The sequence below is a fragment of the Mirounga leonina genome, unplaced genomic scaffold (assembly GCF_011800145.1).
Source record: "Mirounga leonina isolate KUSES-001 unplaced genomic scaffold, KU_Mleo_1.0 Mir_127, whole genome shotgun sequence".
Taxonomy (NCBI): domain Eukaryota; kingdom Metazoa; phylum Chordata; class Mammalia; order Carnivora; family Phocidae; genus Mirounga; species Mirounga leonina.
This window is the reverse complement of record NW_023270316.1, coordinates 2846490-2862630: the sequence shown is the minus strand read 5'-3', so window position 1 is coordinate 2862630 and position 16141 is coordinate 2846490. Positions and strand designations below refer to the sequence as shown.

Sequence of the window (16141 nt, the reverse complement as noted above, 5' to 3'; positions counted from 1 at the left end):
GCGTGAAGTGTCTGAGGGCAGAATGGCAACAGCAAGCAGAGAGTCTGGGGAGCGAGCGCCGGCCAGCCCCATCACCACTGCTCTGAGCAGTCAGCAAAAGAGAACGGACTTTCCCAGGAGACACACCCTAGCACATTTTCCAGTTCCTGGAAAGTTAAATCTTCAAGGAACGCCCACACCCACAGATGGTCTCTACTCTAGCCTGAGAATTGGGGTTCACAAGGTTTTCAAATACTTGTCTCAAGTACTCATTCCCTTAGGCCTGAGAAAGAAATCGCTCAGCCTCCCTGCTGACTTGGCAGGATTGTACTCTTGGACAATTCATTTAATTTGAATTCCTTCTCCCACACTCCCTCTGAAACGGCCCTCGGATGTATGTGAGTCACATGTGACCACACACTTCTGTGTAGGTGTGTAACACAGAGTAAGGAGCTGGAAGACAAGGGACAGACCCAAATTCACATGATCTTTAGATTTTAGCATGGGGACCATTTATTATGCGCCCACCATGCGTCACGACCCTCGGCACACCACTCTGGACTCGGGGCCCAGCTGCGCCGGCAAAACACCAGAAGCACCACCCAGCAGGTGAGGGAGCGGACCCTCCAAGACCTTGGATGGGGAGTCGTGGAAAAGTCATTATTTAGTTCAAAGGTGTTGTGGTCTCTTGTAGCTTTCTCTCTCGAGGTAACATAGCTCCTGTGCATCCTTAAATCCCAGCTAAGCTGCGACTCCTCCGTGAAGCCCTCCCTGACACGTGTCCTGGGTTTCCACAGTGGAGCGAACGGTCCTCATTACAGAAACTCTCCTCCCTGCACACCTTTCTCTCCTCCAGTCTTCGGGGATGTTGAAGGCAGGCCTAAGGCTAACTTTGTGACCTGAACGTCTGCAGCTAGGGAGGTATTGCAGGAAGGAGAAGTTGACCAGGCAATATTCACCCATAAAAAATAAACCCCAATGTAAGAAATTACAACCAGTGTGTATTTTTCTCAACCTGGAAGGATCAGTGTTACTTTACGGTGATTATTCACAGACTAGAAATACAGTTTTCCAGGATGGCGAGCACACGGTGAGGAAATACCACTCTTTATCTTGATAATGGTGACCTTGCCGGCTAGGCTATCGTTCAAGGAAGAAATCTAGATTTTTTTTTTGAAAGGTGACATCTTGACCCTAGGACACCTCCTGTGGCTTCTCTGCCACAGAACGTCCTAATCTTCAGCGATTCAAAGGTCTTTGGATCCACATTTCTTGACATAAACGAGGAGGAATCAAACGCTGCCTTGAACACCTCGCCTTGGCTCCATAAATTGGAGGAGATCCAACGACGATATGGTCTGCTTCTAACAAGCGCAGCCACCGCGGGGTGTCACAGCTCCTTTCAACTGACCGTCCCGATGGCCCCGAAACCCACCCAGGTCCCCGTGTGGAGCCAGCCTCTTGTGCCGTTCCCTCTTTCCCAAAATCCAACCCTCGGCCTTCAAAAGGACATGTCACAGAAACGCTATCCAAATCAAACAGGAAATCAGAGCATTTCATCTCTTTTCATCCTCATCTACTTTCCAGGATGCTCCGGGGTTCGCAGGCACCTCATGCAGCCCCAGCCTCACTCGAAGTGAGAAAGCCCCACCTGTGAGCCAGTTAAACTGTGGAGCTACGGGACAGCCTCAAATATAAGAGAAATTACTACCTGCTCAATTAAATTATTTACCCAGAAAACTGTTTTTACAAACTTGGCCGTCTGCAGAGAGAAAGGAGCTCCTGATGGGGAAGGCAGGGGATTAGAAGTTTTGTTGTGCATTGGCTTTATTTTCTTCTTCATCAGGACTTGTCCTCAACTGTCCTTCTCCCTCCGTTCTCTTTTCCCATTTTTATTAGATTTGGGGCTGGGGGGCTGGTGTCTGGATGGGATTTCAGGCAGAGTCGAGGCAGGAAGTTTCCAGGAAGGCCAAGTAGATAAAGACCATGTCCAGAGGTTAAAAGCATCCTCGGCTGCTTCTTCAAAGCGCTTCTGGCTTTGATCCCCACCAGAGTCAGGGCTTCCCAGTTATGTGAACTTCTCATTTATTTAGAAATATTTTAAACAATTGCAACTTGTAACTTAGCTCCCCAGGCACCAGGGAAGTTCTGGAAGCAGAATCCCGAGATCTAACTTCAAAGGAGGAGGCGATTGCTCAATCCCAGCTGCTTCAGTGCCATTTCAACTCACTTCTGCCCTGACCCGCTTTTATAGAAGCTGCCAGTAATATTTTTAAACATCGCAAATGTTAAAGAGCTACATCAAAAAGGAATAAAATGCTAAAGATTTTATTTTCATCGTGTGACAGAAGAAAAAAGAAAAGCAAAAGGGAAAGCAGTAATGAAAGAAAGTGTGGAAAGTGGCTGACGCTTACAGAGCTCAGAAGAACAAAGAAAATACGAGAACCAGGCCCTGAGGTTTACGCGCTTTAGAAACAGAGCTGATTACGTGCAATAAAATGCCCTTCAATGCTCGGGATTTACAACTATTCTCCTCTATTCAATGGCTTCTTTTTTAAACAAACTAGGAAAACTGGGGAGCTGATTTTCATTTAACTGTAAGGTTTCACATCGATCCGAGATTACTTCATTTATAAATTTAGAAAAGCATCTTCACAATAGATATTGGTGGATAGGAATTTTCAAAACACGTCTCTGTGAGAGAATAAACAAATGTGGAATTCCTCAAAGGCGACAGGCCGGTGATCCTCTATTTCTCCACAAGAATACTGGCTCTGAACTTACTACATTGTTTTTAAGTAACGGGTGTAACTGTTTGCAGATGGCTCCTGGTGGCACCATTTGTTTCAAGAGCCCCCGAGACCCTGTGGGAAGGTGACACACAGCATCCGGCTGCACCTGGACACAGGTACGTGGCACTTGAATTCTGACCAGGTGAGGAGAGAGGCAGGTGAGATGCAGATTCTGGACTCGACAGTCCTGCTCATCGTCAGGCGAAGGACACGGGGAGTAATTCTAGACTGCTCGACAAAGCCACACTTGACCAGCACCCAAATCATACAGCAAAGGCTGTGTTTGCAAACGTGACAACAGACACCTTTGTTAGTTGGCTTGGAGGCAACGTCTAATAAGTACGCAAACTCAGGTTTACTTACAGGCAATCCTTCCAGACCATCTCTGCCGGGTAAGCCTCTGTCGCCCTTCGGCCCTGGCTGTCCTGGGAAACCTTTCAGAAGACAAAGGAGATGCAGCACATTACTGCCTGAGACACATCCTCAAAAGCCCAAAACTTTCGTTCTCCAGATTCAAGAGCACAGATATCTTGACATAAGTGGACGGTGTCTGAAGAATCTCCACAGAGTAGTAACAGGAATGGTCACAGTGGGCTCCAGAAGGGAAGCAGTGACCCCAAATTCGGACAAGGACCACTGAAGCAGCTGGTGACAAGAGCCCCCCCAACCCCAAGCCCCAGGACCACTTCCGCCAGAAACATGCCCTTCACTTCGGTTGAGGGAACGAAGGTTGTGGAGCTGAGGGCTGCTGACCTTTTGGTGCCAAATTTTAGATCAGCTTGATGATTTTCCACAAAGTGGACAAACCCCGGAAGTCTGACTTAAAATCTCATTATCAGGCTTTGGTTTGAATGCAGAAACTGAGGTCTCTCATGGCGCGAGATGCATTTCCCTGTGAAGGCTCCAACTGACGGAAGAAAATTCAGGCCTGGTCCCTTTCACGTCTGGGGTCTTACCTATTTCTCCTGGGGGGCCCTGCGGCCCAGGGGGCCCACGAAGTCCTTCTGTGTCACAGATGAGGCAGCTGTCTCCTTTCTGACCTACAAAGGGAACACGGGGGTACGTATGCACATGTGAACTACTCCTGCATGCTCCACTCTGGCCAGACCCATTGCTGGGAACAGACGCAGGACCCACGCAGGCAGCCCAAGTCCCTGAAGTGCGGGCGAGGCAGAAAAGGAGCCCACCCATGGGATGGGGACAGTGCAAGTTGGCTGGCGGCCAGCTGAGCTCTGGGCCCCATGGGATTCGCTCATGGGGAGACGCACCGCCGACCGAGGGCTGGGCGGGCTGGTGGGGCTACGGCAGGAGGATGGAGGTCTCAGCACAGAGAAGCTCCTGACCCCGTCGTAACGTGGGACAGCCCAGCTCAGGAAGTACTAAGCAGCTGGTAACTAGAGAGAGTCACCGACACTGAGTGCCCCCTGGCACTCTGGGATGACTTCTAAGACCGTATCCATCGGGACCTCCAAAATCTAAAATTCTAAGGTGTTAGCTGCAACTGTTTTCATGCAGCATTTGTGTTGTAGACCTTGGAAGAGGAAGAGGTTTTGCAATCCAAAGCCAGCCATGGTGCCCAACGGGGTTGGTTTTGGGGGCAGACTCCTAGTCTCTCTACTCTCCGGCTGTTAAGAGACACACCATCATTGGACTGTCCAAGGGGTAGGACACGCTCAGACAGGACTGCGGACACAGTGAGAACCCACTGCAGGCACGAGAGTGAAGAGAGGACCTTGCGTCCTGGGCTGGGGTTACAGCAGATGCTGGAGATCAGTAACGATAATGCTGAGAGCCGGGGGGGGGGGGGGGGGGGGCAGTCCCAGGGCAGCTGATGTGCTCACACGGATTGTGGGAACAGGGCCTGGAGGGGTGGTGAGCATTGCAGGCACACGACGGTGACTCGGCTCAAAAGAAAGACATTTGCTCTTTGAGAAGGGCACTCTCAAACTCTGAACCAAAAGATCATGCTAAGGTATCAGTCTGAGGGTTTAATCTGCTGACCATGTAGACAGTGTCAGGGCCATGGCCCCCTGTTGCCTCCCAGGTGGCATCTCATGCTCTCTCCCCCCAAGCCCCCCCCCCGGAAGCCCCACGTCGGGACACCCCGGCAGAGCTTCACGTGGGCAGCCACATGCTAGGAATGGACTTGGACAAGAGTTCCAAATACAGGAAGAATGTGCTCACGCCCACCCACATGCAGAAACAGATCCCATCCAAGCATAATCATTTTTTAAAACATCAGCATCTCTTACCTTTTTCTCCAACCTCGCCCGTGAGCCCTGGCTGCCCCGGAATTCCAGGGGGACCCTGATCCCCAGGCGGTCCAGGCTGACATTCCACAATTCCATCTGAAATGGATTTTTAAAAGTTACAGGATCATTCCCACCACCCGAAGAGAGGATTTGCATCCCCTCTTACTCAATCTCTACCGTAATACCGAACTGCTTTTAGGCTATTGTAAGAGCTGGAAACCCCGCTTTAGCTTCCTTCAAAACAATCCTAGAATGTTAACTCGAAAACAGGACCCACACAGCACCCAACTGATCACTCACCACAAGCTTTCACTGATAAAATATCGATTTGATGATCCTAAAGCACATTTCAGTTCATTAGTCCTGCCCTGTATCTTACTTCCTTTCTACCTTGCAAAGTACACACCATCGTCCTTATTTTACACATGAAAAAACTAGGCCGGGGCACCTGGGTGGCTCAGTCTGTTGGGCATCTGCCTTCTGCTCAGGTCATGATCTCAGGGTCCTGGGCTCGAATCCAGCATCCGGCTCCCTGCTGAGCAGGGAGCCTGCTTCTCCCTCTGACCCCACCCCACCCCACCCCCGCGCTCATGTTCTCGCTCGCTCTCTCTCTCAAATGAATAAATAGAAAATCTTTAAAAAAAAGAAAAAAGAAAATTCACACTGATCCTTTCTCCCAGTGAAGCTTCAAACCTGGAAATCCACTTGCCCCCCCCCCCCCCCCAGTCCACATCTGCCCTCTGCATGGAGCCTCATCCGTGAGAACTCCTTTTCTTAATGATGTGTCTGAATTCTAGCAAATAAACGGCCTGGAACCCGCTGCATGTGGACCCCCTTAGGTCAGCCCCACAGAAGACTAGGGTTTCAGGCGCTCTCAGGACACAAACTGCTAGTGACATGGCAGGACCTGCCTTGAAAACCTGAACGTATTCCCACTGGAATGACCTTGTCTGAAATTGTCTTACATTCTGCGCTGGTATCACTTTGGGATCACAGGACCCCCTTAACTGAATCAAGAGTTTAATGTTCTGTGCTCAGCTTTGAGAGCGGGCTGACGAGAGACCCACCGCGCAAAATACCCCTCTATGTGAGGTCATCCGTTCGGTCACCACACAGACTGTCCCCTGCAGTCCCTTTCTTCTTAGTGCGTGTGTGTGTCTTAGTACTAGTTTGTGTCTCTAGAGGAACAAGAACGTGTTCTGTTTTCCGGAAGAACCACACGATTCAACGGCCTTGCTTCTTCCCTTTGACGCCAGGAGACTCAGGCCTGCTTAACATAGTTCTTACTCCTTCAACCAGTTTTACTGTTTGATTTTTACTATTCCTTTCTGCAGCATGACTAATTTTGCAAAGATACCTCAGTGGGATATGAATGACTCACCAATCCTCGGACACCCGGTCTTTTGTTACCACTTGAACTCTTGAGTGCCCTCCCTGCGCCCCGCAGCTCTGGCCTGACACCTGTCCTACACGAGACGCCCCATGCCATGGTCCCCAAGAGTACTTACTCGTGTGGCCTGGCTGTCCAGGGGGCCCGGGAAGCCCGGGGGGGCCCGGTTGCCCATCTCTTCCACTCGGTCCTGGCAAAGAGGTGCCTGGAAACCCTTGGTCACCTTTCTCGCCTCTTTCACCAGGAAAGCCAGGAGCACCCGCCTGCCCTGGTACCGGGAAGCCTGAAACCAGAACAAAATCTCATGTATGTCACCACAGTGCAAGGTCAACGTCCACAGCACAGATTAACTTTCTTAACTCTGTTCAAGGTAAAATGACTAGTGACCATCCCTGGAAAGGGAACTGTTCTACAGAAGTAAAAACAGACTGAACTATCAGGCTTCTTACCCCGTAAATGTTGGCAGCCAAATGCCCCCTACAACTTAACATTATGGAGAAGGGACTCACTACCCAGACATGAAAAAATCTGTGCATTTCTTTTGCTGCAAAGAGTATTCCCACCGCATGAATGAAAAGGCCACTGAGGGTACTGTGGGTCGATTTCATTTCCACTTAGACGGTAAGGGCATAAAAATGTCACCCACCAAAGAAAAGTGGACACAAGGCCCAGGGGACAGGAACTGGGCTGGCAATCAAAATTGAACAACCAAGAAGTAAAGTTACAGACAAAAATGATGTTATGGGAGGAGCGTGAAGTTAGGTCTGAACACAGAAAGCCAAGCTGGGGGATAAGACAGCAGGGCCCCCGTGCTGGGCAGGTGCAGAGAAGAGCTCCCACTCATGCCGGGAGGAGCGCCAGCCTGGGGCTGCTCTTGTGGTCTCTGCTCCCAGCCCCGGCCACCAGGAGCAGGACGTGTCCGCAGCCTCGAACAGAGCAGAGCGCAGAGGACAGAGAGCATCCAGGAAGACGGCCGATCCCAGAGTCGGAGCTGCAGTCGTAGGAGAAGGAATGCTACCCCACTAAACCCCACATGCACTCGTCAGCACCAGCAGGACTGAAGGCAGCCCCTGGGGGCTGGGGTTTAGACCCCACGAGGGGAGGAGAAGCAGCACCCAGCTCGGCCCCAGAAGGGGACCCCATGGCTCACAGAGTGCAGCACTCGCTGGGCCAGCGGCCGGACTTCAATCAGGGGAGAGCAGATAAGGCCAGAGCAGTTTCACAGATGTCTATCTATAATCACTGTAAGTTAAGAGGTGATCTGGCAGATAAAAGACATTAAAAGTAAATGCGGTGACACCAAGGGGAGACACGGAGTGATGTGTCCACTAGGATGGCTGGAAGGTCAGCATTTTCATAACCGCAGAGAAGGAAGTGGACGAAAACAGAGAAGGGCGATTTTAAAGCTAGATCCACAAGCTTTAGAAGGAAGGCAAGCAATGAGGGGCCCGAGCCCGGGGTTGGAGCAAGTCCTCAACGCAGGATGGCGTGGGGAATAGTCTGTTCCAGCAAAAAGGAACGAGCCCTGGGAGAAATTACAGCTGAAGAGCTGTCAGAAAGGGAAAGGGAAATAATGAAAAAGAATAAAACACAAAAATAAATTAAAAACATACAAAACCAAGAATGTAAGGATGCGGGCACTCGGCTGTGGTGTGGATTCTAGGTCCCATGCAGGTTTCCCTCCCAGCTTTTCTGATCTGCTCCAGGGCCTGGGGGAGCACATGCACACGCACACACAGATGTTTGCGCACACGCACACAAGCGTTTTTACCAAGCATCTGCACACGCAGACATGCAGGTGTGTGCACACAGACATTTGCACACGCAGACATACAGATGTGTGCACACACAGGAATTCCACTACTAAGCAGCAGGAATGATACAATCACACGCTAAGTACAAGCGAGCCACGTGTGATCTCACGGAGAAGCTAGATCAGAGATGATTAGATCATTGGGGGTTTCAGCTAAGTCTGGTCCTAAGGGAGAAACAAAGTCTCCCTGGAGACGGGGAGTGTGGGCACTGACAGTGAGGGGCCTGTGGGACACTGGGGACCTGCACCCTTGGGGGGGGGGGGGCAAGGAGACTGGGGGGTAGGTCTGAGCCAGGGAGAGAAGGTAGGACTTGAGGAGCGACGTGAGAACCCCCCAGGAACACACATAATCCCATGGCCACCTGTGACTTCCAAAGTAAACAACAACAGCTGTGAACACACCTTGCTGTCATTACTAGAAAAACATGCAACAGAATTGGCAGCCATTTCTTGCGGATCACTAACGTTCAAGAAAAACACATTTGGGTTACGAACCACATAGACGTTGTACGACTGTTCCAACACAATCAGCCCAGCATGCTCACCTGGAGGACCTGGCTGGCCTTGTAATCCTGGGAACCCTTAAAAGAGAAGGGAGAGTCAGACAAACCAAGCCTGTGTGTCTGTCCCCACAAGGCCCTGGGTCAGCGGGGTGAGGGAAGGGCACTGGTGGAAACGCAGCGCCCTGGCCCTACAGAGCTGGACAGAGATGGGCTCTAGGAGCCCCAGTGCCAGGATGGAAGACAGACATGAGTCTGAGACAGGCCTTAGTCACCACGTGGTCCTACAAGGCCTGTTGGTGTTACCAAACCGTGAGAGTGCAGGTGGAAAGTGGAAGAAAGGTAAAGGATAAGAGGACAGAAGGAAGGCGGGAGGAGGAGTGGGGAGGGAAGAGGAGGAAGGGAGGAGGGAGGGAAGAGAGAAGAGGAGGGGGAAAGAGGAGGGGGAAAGACGAGGGAGGAAGGAGAGGGGAGAGGGAGGGGGAAGGAGAGGGGAGGGAGGGAGGAGGAAAGAGGGAAGAGAGGAGGAGGAGAAGGTAGGGGGGTGGAAAGAAGGGGGAGGAGGAGAAAAGAGAAAACAGAATGTACCTTTGGGGCCTGGCTCTCCTCTCAACCCTGGGGCGCCCGGGTACCCCCGCTCTCCTTTCTCTCCGGAGGGTCCTGGGCCGATGGCCTGAATTACAGAAGAGAAGATCACGGCGGTGCAGGAGAGTGGCTGGGCTGTACGTTTTAGCAGTGCAGACGAAGAAACTAACACCTCTCCAAATCATCTCAAGAAAGGTGAGAGTAAAGAAAGGGTAGTGGGGGCGTGGGGGGGGGGGGTCATGAGAGCACAGAAAACAGAACCCCCCCTGCCCCCCCCCCAGAGCACTCTGCTGCAATTGTGCTTCCTCCTGTCATAACTGGCCTGCAGCAGTTCTACCCAGGAAGTGAAGCTAGAAAAATATTAGTTCTGAGGTTTTGGTTTAGAATTTCTAACTCTCCATACAAGCCATAAAATGAATAGTCTACTTTAAAGAGTACTGTCACAACACCCTTACATTTCCCCAGGCGATAAGTAACAGGAACATGCAAATTTTTCACTGGAAGAGGTTTTCTGTTGTGTTGGGTTTTTTTTTTTTTAATGGTCCAAAGCGGGGGACTTCCTCAAGGATGTAGGGATACAGGCCAAGAAGAACACACTACAAAGGAGTGAACTAGGTGAGCACAACTCTAAATCACAGAAATTTAAGGAAAATGACAAAATCAAAAATTGCAGATTGTCCTTAAAACAGAGTTCCTTTGGGGAGCCTGGGTGGCTCAGTTGGTTAAGCGACTGCCTTCGGCTCAGGTCATGATCCTGGAGTCCCTGGATCGAGTCCCGCATCGGGCTCCCTGCTCGGCAGGGAGTCTGCTTCTCCCTCTGACCCTCCTGCCTCTCATGCTCTCTGTCTCTCATTCTCTCTCTCTCAAATAAATAAATAAAATCTTAAAAAAAAAAAAACAAACAGAGTTCCTTTGTAGCAATTAACAGATGTTATTAAAATCTGCTGATGCACTTATGATACAAACAGGCCACTCGACCGTGGCTGCTAGGTCACAGATACGGAAAGGGGGTCCTGAGTCTGCAGGAAGGAGGTTCTGAGCTTCCCCGCAGCCAGCCAGGTCCTGGAAGCGCATCCCAAGGAGGAATCATTCACGGCTGCACCCCCACAGGGCGCAGGCACGAACCACCACCGGGCACACGCCATGGGCAGCCGTGCTAAGCACCTCAGCCAACGAAACAACAGTAACCTTTCCACTGTTCCAAAGAAGATTCGGGACAAAATGGGTCAACCAGCTCCAGCACCCCTCTCTGACAGGACACCGAAGAGGGCCATTCCAAGATAACTTGCAAACGTGAAGAAGGTTCATTTTTACAAAGGAAAAAAAAAAAACACTGCAAACACCGATTGCCCCCACATGTAAAAATACGCACAGGGGCAAGTAAAATGCTATTTGCAGACATAAAACCTGTTTTGCTAGGGAAAAGTCAAATTATGGGTGATCGGTTTCTTTTAACATTTTCCTTAATGGACCATTAAAAAAAAAAAAGTTTCAAAATGTTTTGCTCCTATTGTTCTCCAAGAGCAAGTCTTTTCATTGTCAGTGGTCGAGGAAATGCAGAAATTATCGAAATATAATAAACGCCACACAATACTGAATATAAGTTTTTGATTTTAAATAATATGCACCCTCTATACACACAAATGTCATTCTAGGAACACTGTGGGGCACGTGGCCCCAGCCCCTAACCAACTACCAAACAGCACTTTTACTCACAATTCCAGGTGGGCCTGGAGGACCTGCTTCACCTTTGTCTCCCTACAAAAGAAGAAATACTTGTATTTTTCAACTAGACAGATTGTCTTGCAGAAAGCATGGTTCAACTTCCTGTCCCAGAAAAATAAAGACTATGCCCACTTCCACTAAAGTTATTTTCCTCTCCTAAGTAGCCCTCACTGTGAGGGGCTGAAAGTGCTCTGTACCTATTAAACCAAAAATGAATGCATGTCCATCTGCTTTCTATAAGCGTGATGCACGGAAACAAAGATTTCTGCAAATCGTTAACGGAGTCTAATGGCTCACATGACAAAGCCGCCCACAAGGTCTGCTATGTTTGATGGCAGGCTCCCTCGGGCAACGCAAACAGAATCACTGCTAAGCTGAATCAGCATCTGGTATTTTTTCAATAAAATGAAAGTAAATGGAATGAAAGCTTTTGATTTCTAAATATATTTTCTTAAAGAAATCATTTCACTAGAGGTTTTTATGTGTAAGGTTGTCTAAACCTGTAATAAAAGGATATTCATGGTTTCATCTTTCCCCCTAAAATCCAGCATTACATGGGGTAGATAAATTCTAACACTCTGAGGCTTAATTTCATTCGTATTAGAAGAAAAACCCAAAGGAATTTATCCTGTTATGTCTAAGGTTTTATATAAGCCATCAAAATAATAACCTTTAAAAGTCCTAAGATCTGCGCATATTCCATGAATGCAGTTTCTCCCCTTTAAATAAACCAAAGCAATAAACTTAGCAGCAAACCAGCATTAGATGTTTTGATTTTTCTGATGTGATTATGAGACTTTAGAAATATCTGTGGGACTTAAAAAATACTTAGCTAATATATCCTAAACATATTTACCTTTTAAAATCTACAAGATTTGACTTTCTCAATAAAGGTACAGTTATCAGTAAAGGATCTTTCCCTTCCTCCCTGGCTTTCGTGAACAAGCTCCGAGGGCCCCTCCCTAGTTTATGAGTCATTGCTGGAGATGCTATTCCAAAGCTGTTTATGTTCGCAGAGATTTACGTTACCTAGTCTTGTATCAATGAGTTTTTTCTGCCTATCACATTGACAAATGTTTTATAAAGTTTGATAACAAGCAGTGGCCCAAAAAAAAGGGCACTGGGACAGAAGGATGTTCTTTTCTAGGGGCAATTTGGCAGCATATGGTGAAAATCTCAAAAAAAAAAGGGGGGGGGGGGGAGTCTAAACATTGACCCCAAAACTACACTTGTAGGAATCCATGACATGGAAATGATCAGACAAGTGAACACAAATATCTGTACTCGTAAGCATGTGGGTGTGACCCACATACCCGCAGCACAAGGCGTGGACACAGGATGTCCCGTGTGGCTGCGTGCGGACATTCAAATGCATCCACGCCGTGTCATTAAGTGACAAAGCAGGATGCACCGCACAATCCCCATTGTTTTAGGGGGCGCATGCAGGTGCACACACAGGACGGTGGTGCATTCTGACCACTTCTGAGCAGGTAACAGGAAAATTCGACAAGCTTGTTTTCTTCACTCGATCTGCATTTTTTGTTTCGTAACCAGATGAAATTCATCTACTACAAAAGAGACATGAGTGGAACATTTTATGTTCCTCTCTTTTAAAAAAAACACACGCGTAAATAAAACCACGAAATTAAGTCACGTGTTGCTCACAGGGACGTCAATCACTTTTATTATTTGAGGCCATGGTGCTTTTGGAAACTGAACCTCAGACTGAAGGAAAACCTCCTGTAGTGTCACCACTTACCCTGAAACCTTCGCGGCCTGGAAGTCCCGGGTACCCCGCGTCGCCTGGGAAGCCCTGCAGTGGGACACGGAGAGCACCCCCTCGTAAGCAACAGCCAAGACAACAGTTTGCTCTTAAAAATTACAGAAAATAAATACTTACTGGACTCCCTTTTTCTCCTTTTTCGCCATCTTTTCCAGGTTTTCCCTGTACAATAAAGATGGAGACATCAGTATTTCATGAAAGCAGTAACAAACACTCCACAAGGCCCAGGCCAGGAACCTCGGCATGGGCTGACAATACCACAGGAAGGAGAAATGCAGTCTACGTGCAGCAACTAGGAACACGCGACAGCAGAAGCGGACTTTTCAATGTTTAAACAACGGAGCCTGATGAGCTCCAAACCTCCTAAGGCAAGCGTTCTATGTGGCCACACGGTGAACAGTAGAGTTTTCCGAATGGCAAGGGTCTGGTAGCTGATATGCAGAGGATTCATTTAATTTAATGGAGGGTCCCTGCATCACTGCAAGGTAGGAGCCGGAAACCAGTGGGTGGGGCTCCTGTCACCAGGCTTTGGGGGTGGGGGGCAGTTAATCTGAGCATCTCAGCTCTTGGCCGCTCAGGAAGCATCAGAAAAGGGCACGGAGACTCTCAATGAGGAGCCAGCAGGCGGGGGCCTCTTCAGAGAGACCCCAGCCCCAGCCTCCCCGGGAGGACTTCCAGATGGAGGCGGCCTCCTCATTCCTGCTCGTAAGGGCTCCAGGAAAGCCCTTCAGGAGAGGACAGGGACAAACCGAAGAGCCCTACAGGCCACTTCCACTCCTGTTTCTGTAAACCTGGGACTCGAGGAAAGGAAGGAACGTGCTTTTACAGTAAGGAGCAAAAGGACGAGGCACTTACTCGGGGCCCTGGTTTTCCAGGCTCCCCTTTCTCTCCAAGCCCTGGCATTCCCTTGAAAGAACAAAAAGAAAGCTCTGTTAGGGTATTTAAGCAAAATATTAAATTATGTAAATATTACAGTGAAGGTGAATAAGCTTGTCACTTAAATCCAATACTTTATGAACATTCACACAAAATAATGATAAGCAAGAATTAGTACTTACCTGAAATCCAGGTTCGCCTTTTTGACCCTAGAAGAATTTTTTAAAAAGAGCAAGAGAGTGAGCTGTCAGTACTAACAGCTATACTGATTCTTATACACCACACTGAATACGTAAAAGGAAAAAATTCCCTTTTCCTGCTATATTAACAAGGAAATTCTCTTTGGTCCCCAATATTCACATCCCAACACTGACAAGGTTGTGGGTTTAAGACGGGCCGTTAATTACGCTCGGTCTGTGGCAGCTATGACCCACCACGCCCCAACCAGCCTCCCTACCGCTGCCCCAGCCTGGCCCCAACCTGGTGCATCTAAGAAGCCCTCACTTGCGAGGTCAACCTTGCTCCAACCCAGTTCCAGCTGCCTCTGCTCTCAAGATGCTTGTATATTGGGGGATGGATGGTCTAGAAACCTGTTTTGTAGGTCACTGGTGAATGTAACTGGAGAAACTGAATTTTGACCCAGTTTCTCAATATCCCTTCAATTTGCCCAAAATTAGAAAGCCAGCCTTCGTCGGACAAAATCCATCTCATACCTTCTCTCCTTTAGTGGCAAAGTCTCCTTTTTCTTGAACTTGAGCTTGTCCTGGCACTCCCGGAGGCCCACTGACCCCCTGGTCACCCTGTTGATCCAAACAGCGGGAATGAATTAGGCATAAAATTAAGTATTCAAAGAAGAAAGTGCAGAAGCAGGAAAAAGCCTAAAACAAAACATCTATTTTAAAAAAATGTAAATTATACTCTGTCCTAATCTACCCCCGTCTCAGCAGAAAGTTAAGTTTCAGCAGGAAGACGGCACAGTAAGGACACGAAGCCAGGAGACTTCCCCGCTCAGGAGTCAGGAAAACCACTACGTCAAGTAAGAACAACAGAACGCAACACCTACTAGACAATCTCTGCACCGTCTATGTATGGACCTTGCCTGTATTTATGCAGTTTATATGTCCAGCGCGGGACACATGCGCTGTCCTATCGCATTTGGACAGACAAGAGGGGCACGAACTACTCAGTAGAGCCTGGGAAGAAAGGAGGTATCTTTAGCTGCCCCCAAAAGAAGAGAACCATCAAGAATTTTCTTCCTCAGGAGTCCTGTTGGGTACAACTGGAAGCACAGAATCCCAGCGACAGCACAATGAGTGAGATCCAAAAAATTCAATGGCGTAACTTGCAGGGTCACCTTACAGTGAGGTTTATGGAAAGACTGGACCAAATTCAGAGTGGAACACAGAGGCCAAGAGTCAGTCCAGGCCTGCCCAGGCCTCAGCTGCACCTGGCACCCACCGGTGGACACCGATGGAGAACGTGGGCCCTGGGGCAGGTGTGGCCACAATCCCCAGAATCCCCACTGGGCTCGGGCCCATTTCACTCGCCTGATCCAGGGAAACCGGTGGAGAGATTAGCAGAGGATCAGGGACCTACCGCTGCCCTCCCTTCTCCCCTGCTCCAGTCTGTGCCTCCCTGCCTCTGTGGCTCACTTCCTCCCCATTTAGGTATGATGGCCTTCCATCTTTGCAGGGTTTAGTAGAGTTACGCTACTAATAGCCAACTGACTCTTTTCTAATAAAGTCTAGGTCTGGCTTTATCACTACCTGCGAACATTCTGATTGAACTCGGTGTACAGAGAACTAGAATTAATGACCTCATTGTATTCTCTGCTGGTCAGATTGCAGGCAGAAAATGTCAGTGAATTCCAGCTGTCCATTGTAGGGAAAACACTAATAAAGAACTTACGGAGAAGGGTAATGATGGTTGTAAGGGTCCAAGAGGGGGTCCAGAGGCTGAAACCCCATTATATTAGAACTGTAATTTTAAACATGAAAATACTCCAAAGCCGTGTGTACTCACCTTGTCGCCTTTTGGCCCTTGAAAACTTAAGCCCATTTGCCCCTGTTGATGAGAAATTAGGCTTCCATTACTAGAGTTGCCTACTTTGCTCAAAATCATCTAATAAATATCACATAAAATACCATATAAAATGTAACAATAGGGTAGAGTGAAGGCAAGAGCTTCTTCCAACAACTATCATAAAATTTTCAACAAAGTTGTGATCGCATTATATTCAATGTCTATTAAAAGAAGTTTTTAAAAGTATTACTGAAAAAATTCTGTAAAACCTTTTTTTTTAATTTATGGCTTTTAAAATCTGACTATAGAAAACTAAGGGAAAGATCAGTGATTCCAAAATAATGAGTAAGGGTTGGATGGAAGAAAGGATAGACAGATGGACAGATGGAGAGATGGAGAGATGGATGGGGATGGATGGGATAGA

General features: G+C 48.5%; 1 protein-coding gene across 2 annotated transcripts in view; it reads right to left on the bottom strand.

Moving 5' to 3' along the window:
* The window catches only part of COL4A1 (collagen type IV alpha 1 chain), a 134938-nt gene that overhangs the window by 31417 nt on the left and 87380 nt on the right, over positions 1-16141 (bottom strand). For both annotated transcript variants that reach the window (XM_035003054.1, XM_035003055.1), the window contains 13 exons: positions 15718-15759; positions 14409-14495; positions 13878-13904; positions 13675-13725; positions 12937-12981; positions 12796-12849; positions 11028-11069; positions 9315-9399; positions 8772-8807; positions 6532-6696; positions 5024-5119; positions 3728-3811; positions 3135-3205 (listed from right to left, as the gene is read on the bottom strand). In XM_035003054.1, the coding sequence (XP_034858945.1) occupies positions 3135-3205; positions 3728-3811; positions 5024-5119; positions 6532-6696; positions 8772-8807; positions 9315-9399; positions 11028-11069; positions 12796-12849; positions 12937-12981; positions 13675-13725; positions 13878-13904; positions 14409-14495; positions 15718-15759 (885 nt within the window). The remainder of the gene's footprint in view (positions 1-3134; positions 3206-3727; positions 3812-5023; positions 5120-6531; positions 6697-8771; positions 8808-9314; positions 9400-11027; positions 11070-12795; positions 12850-12936; positions 12982-13674; positions 13726-13877; positions 13905-14408; positions 14496-15717; positions 15760-16141) is intronic.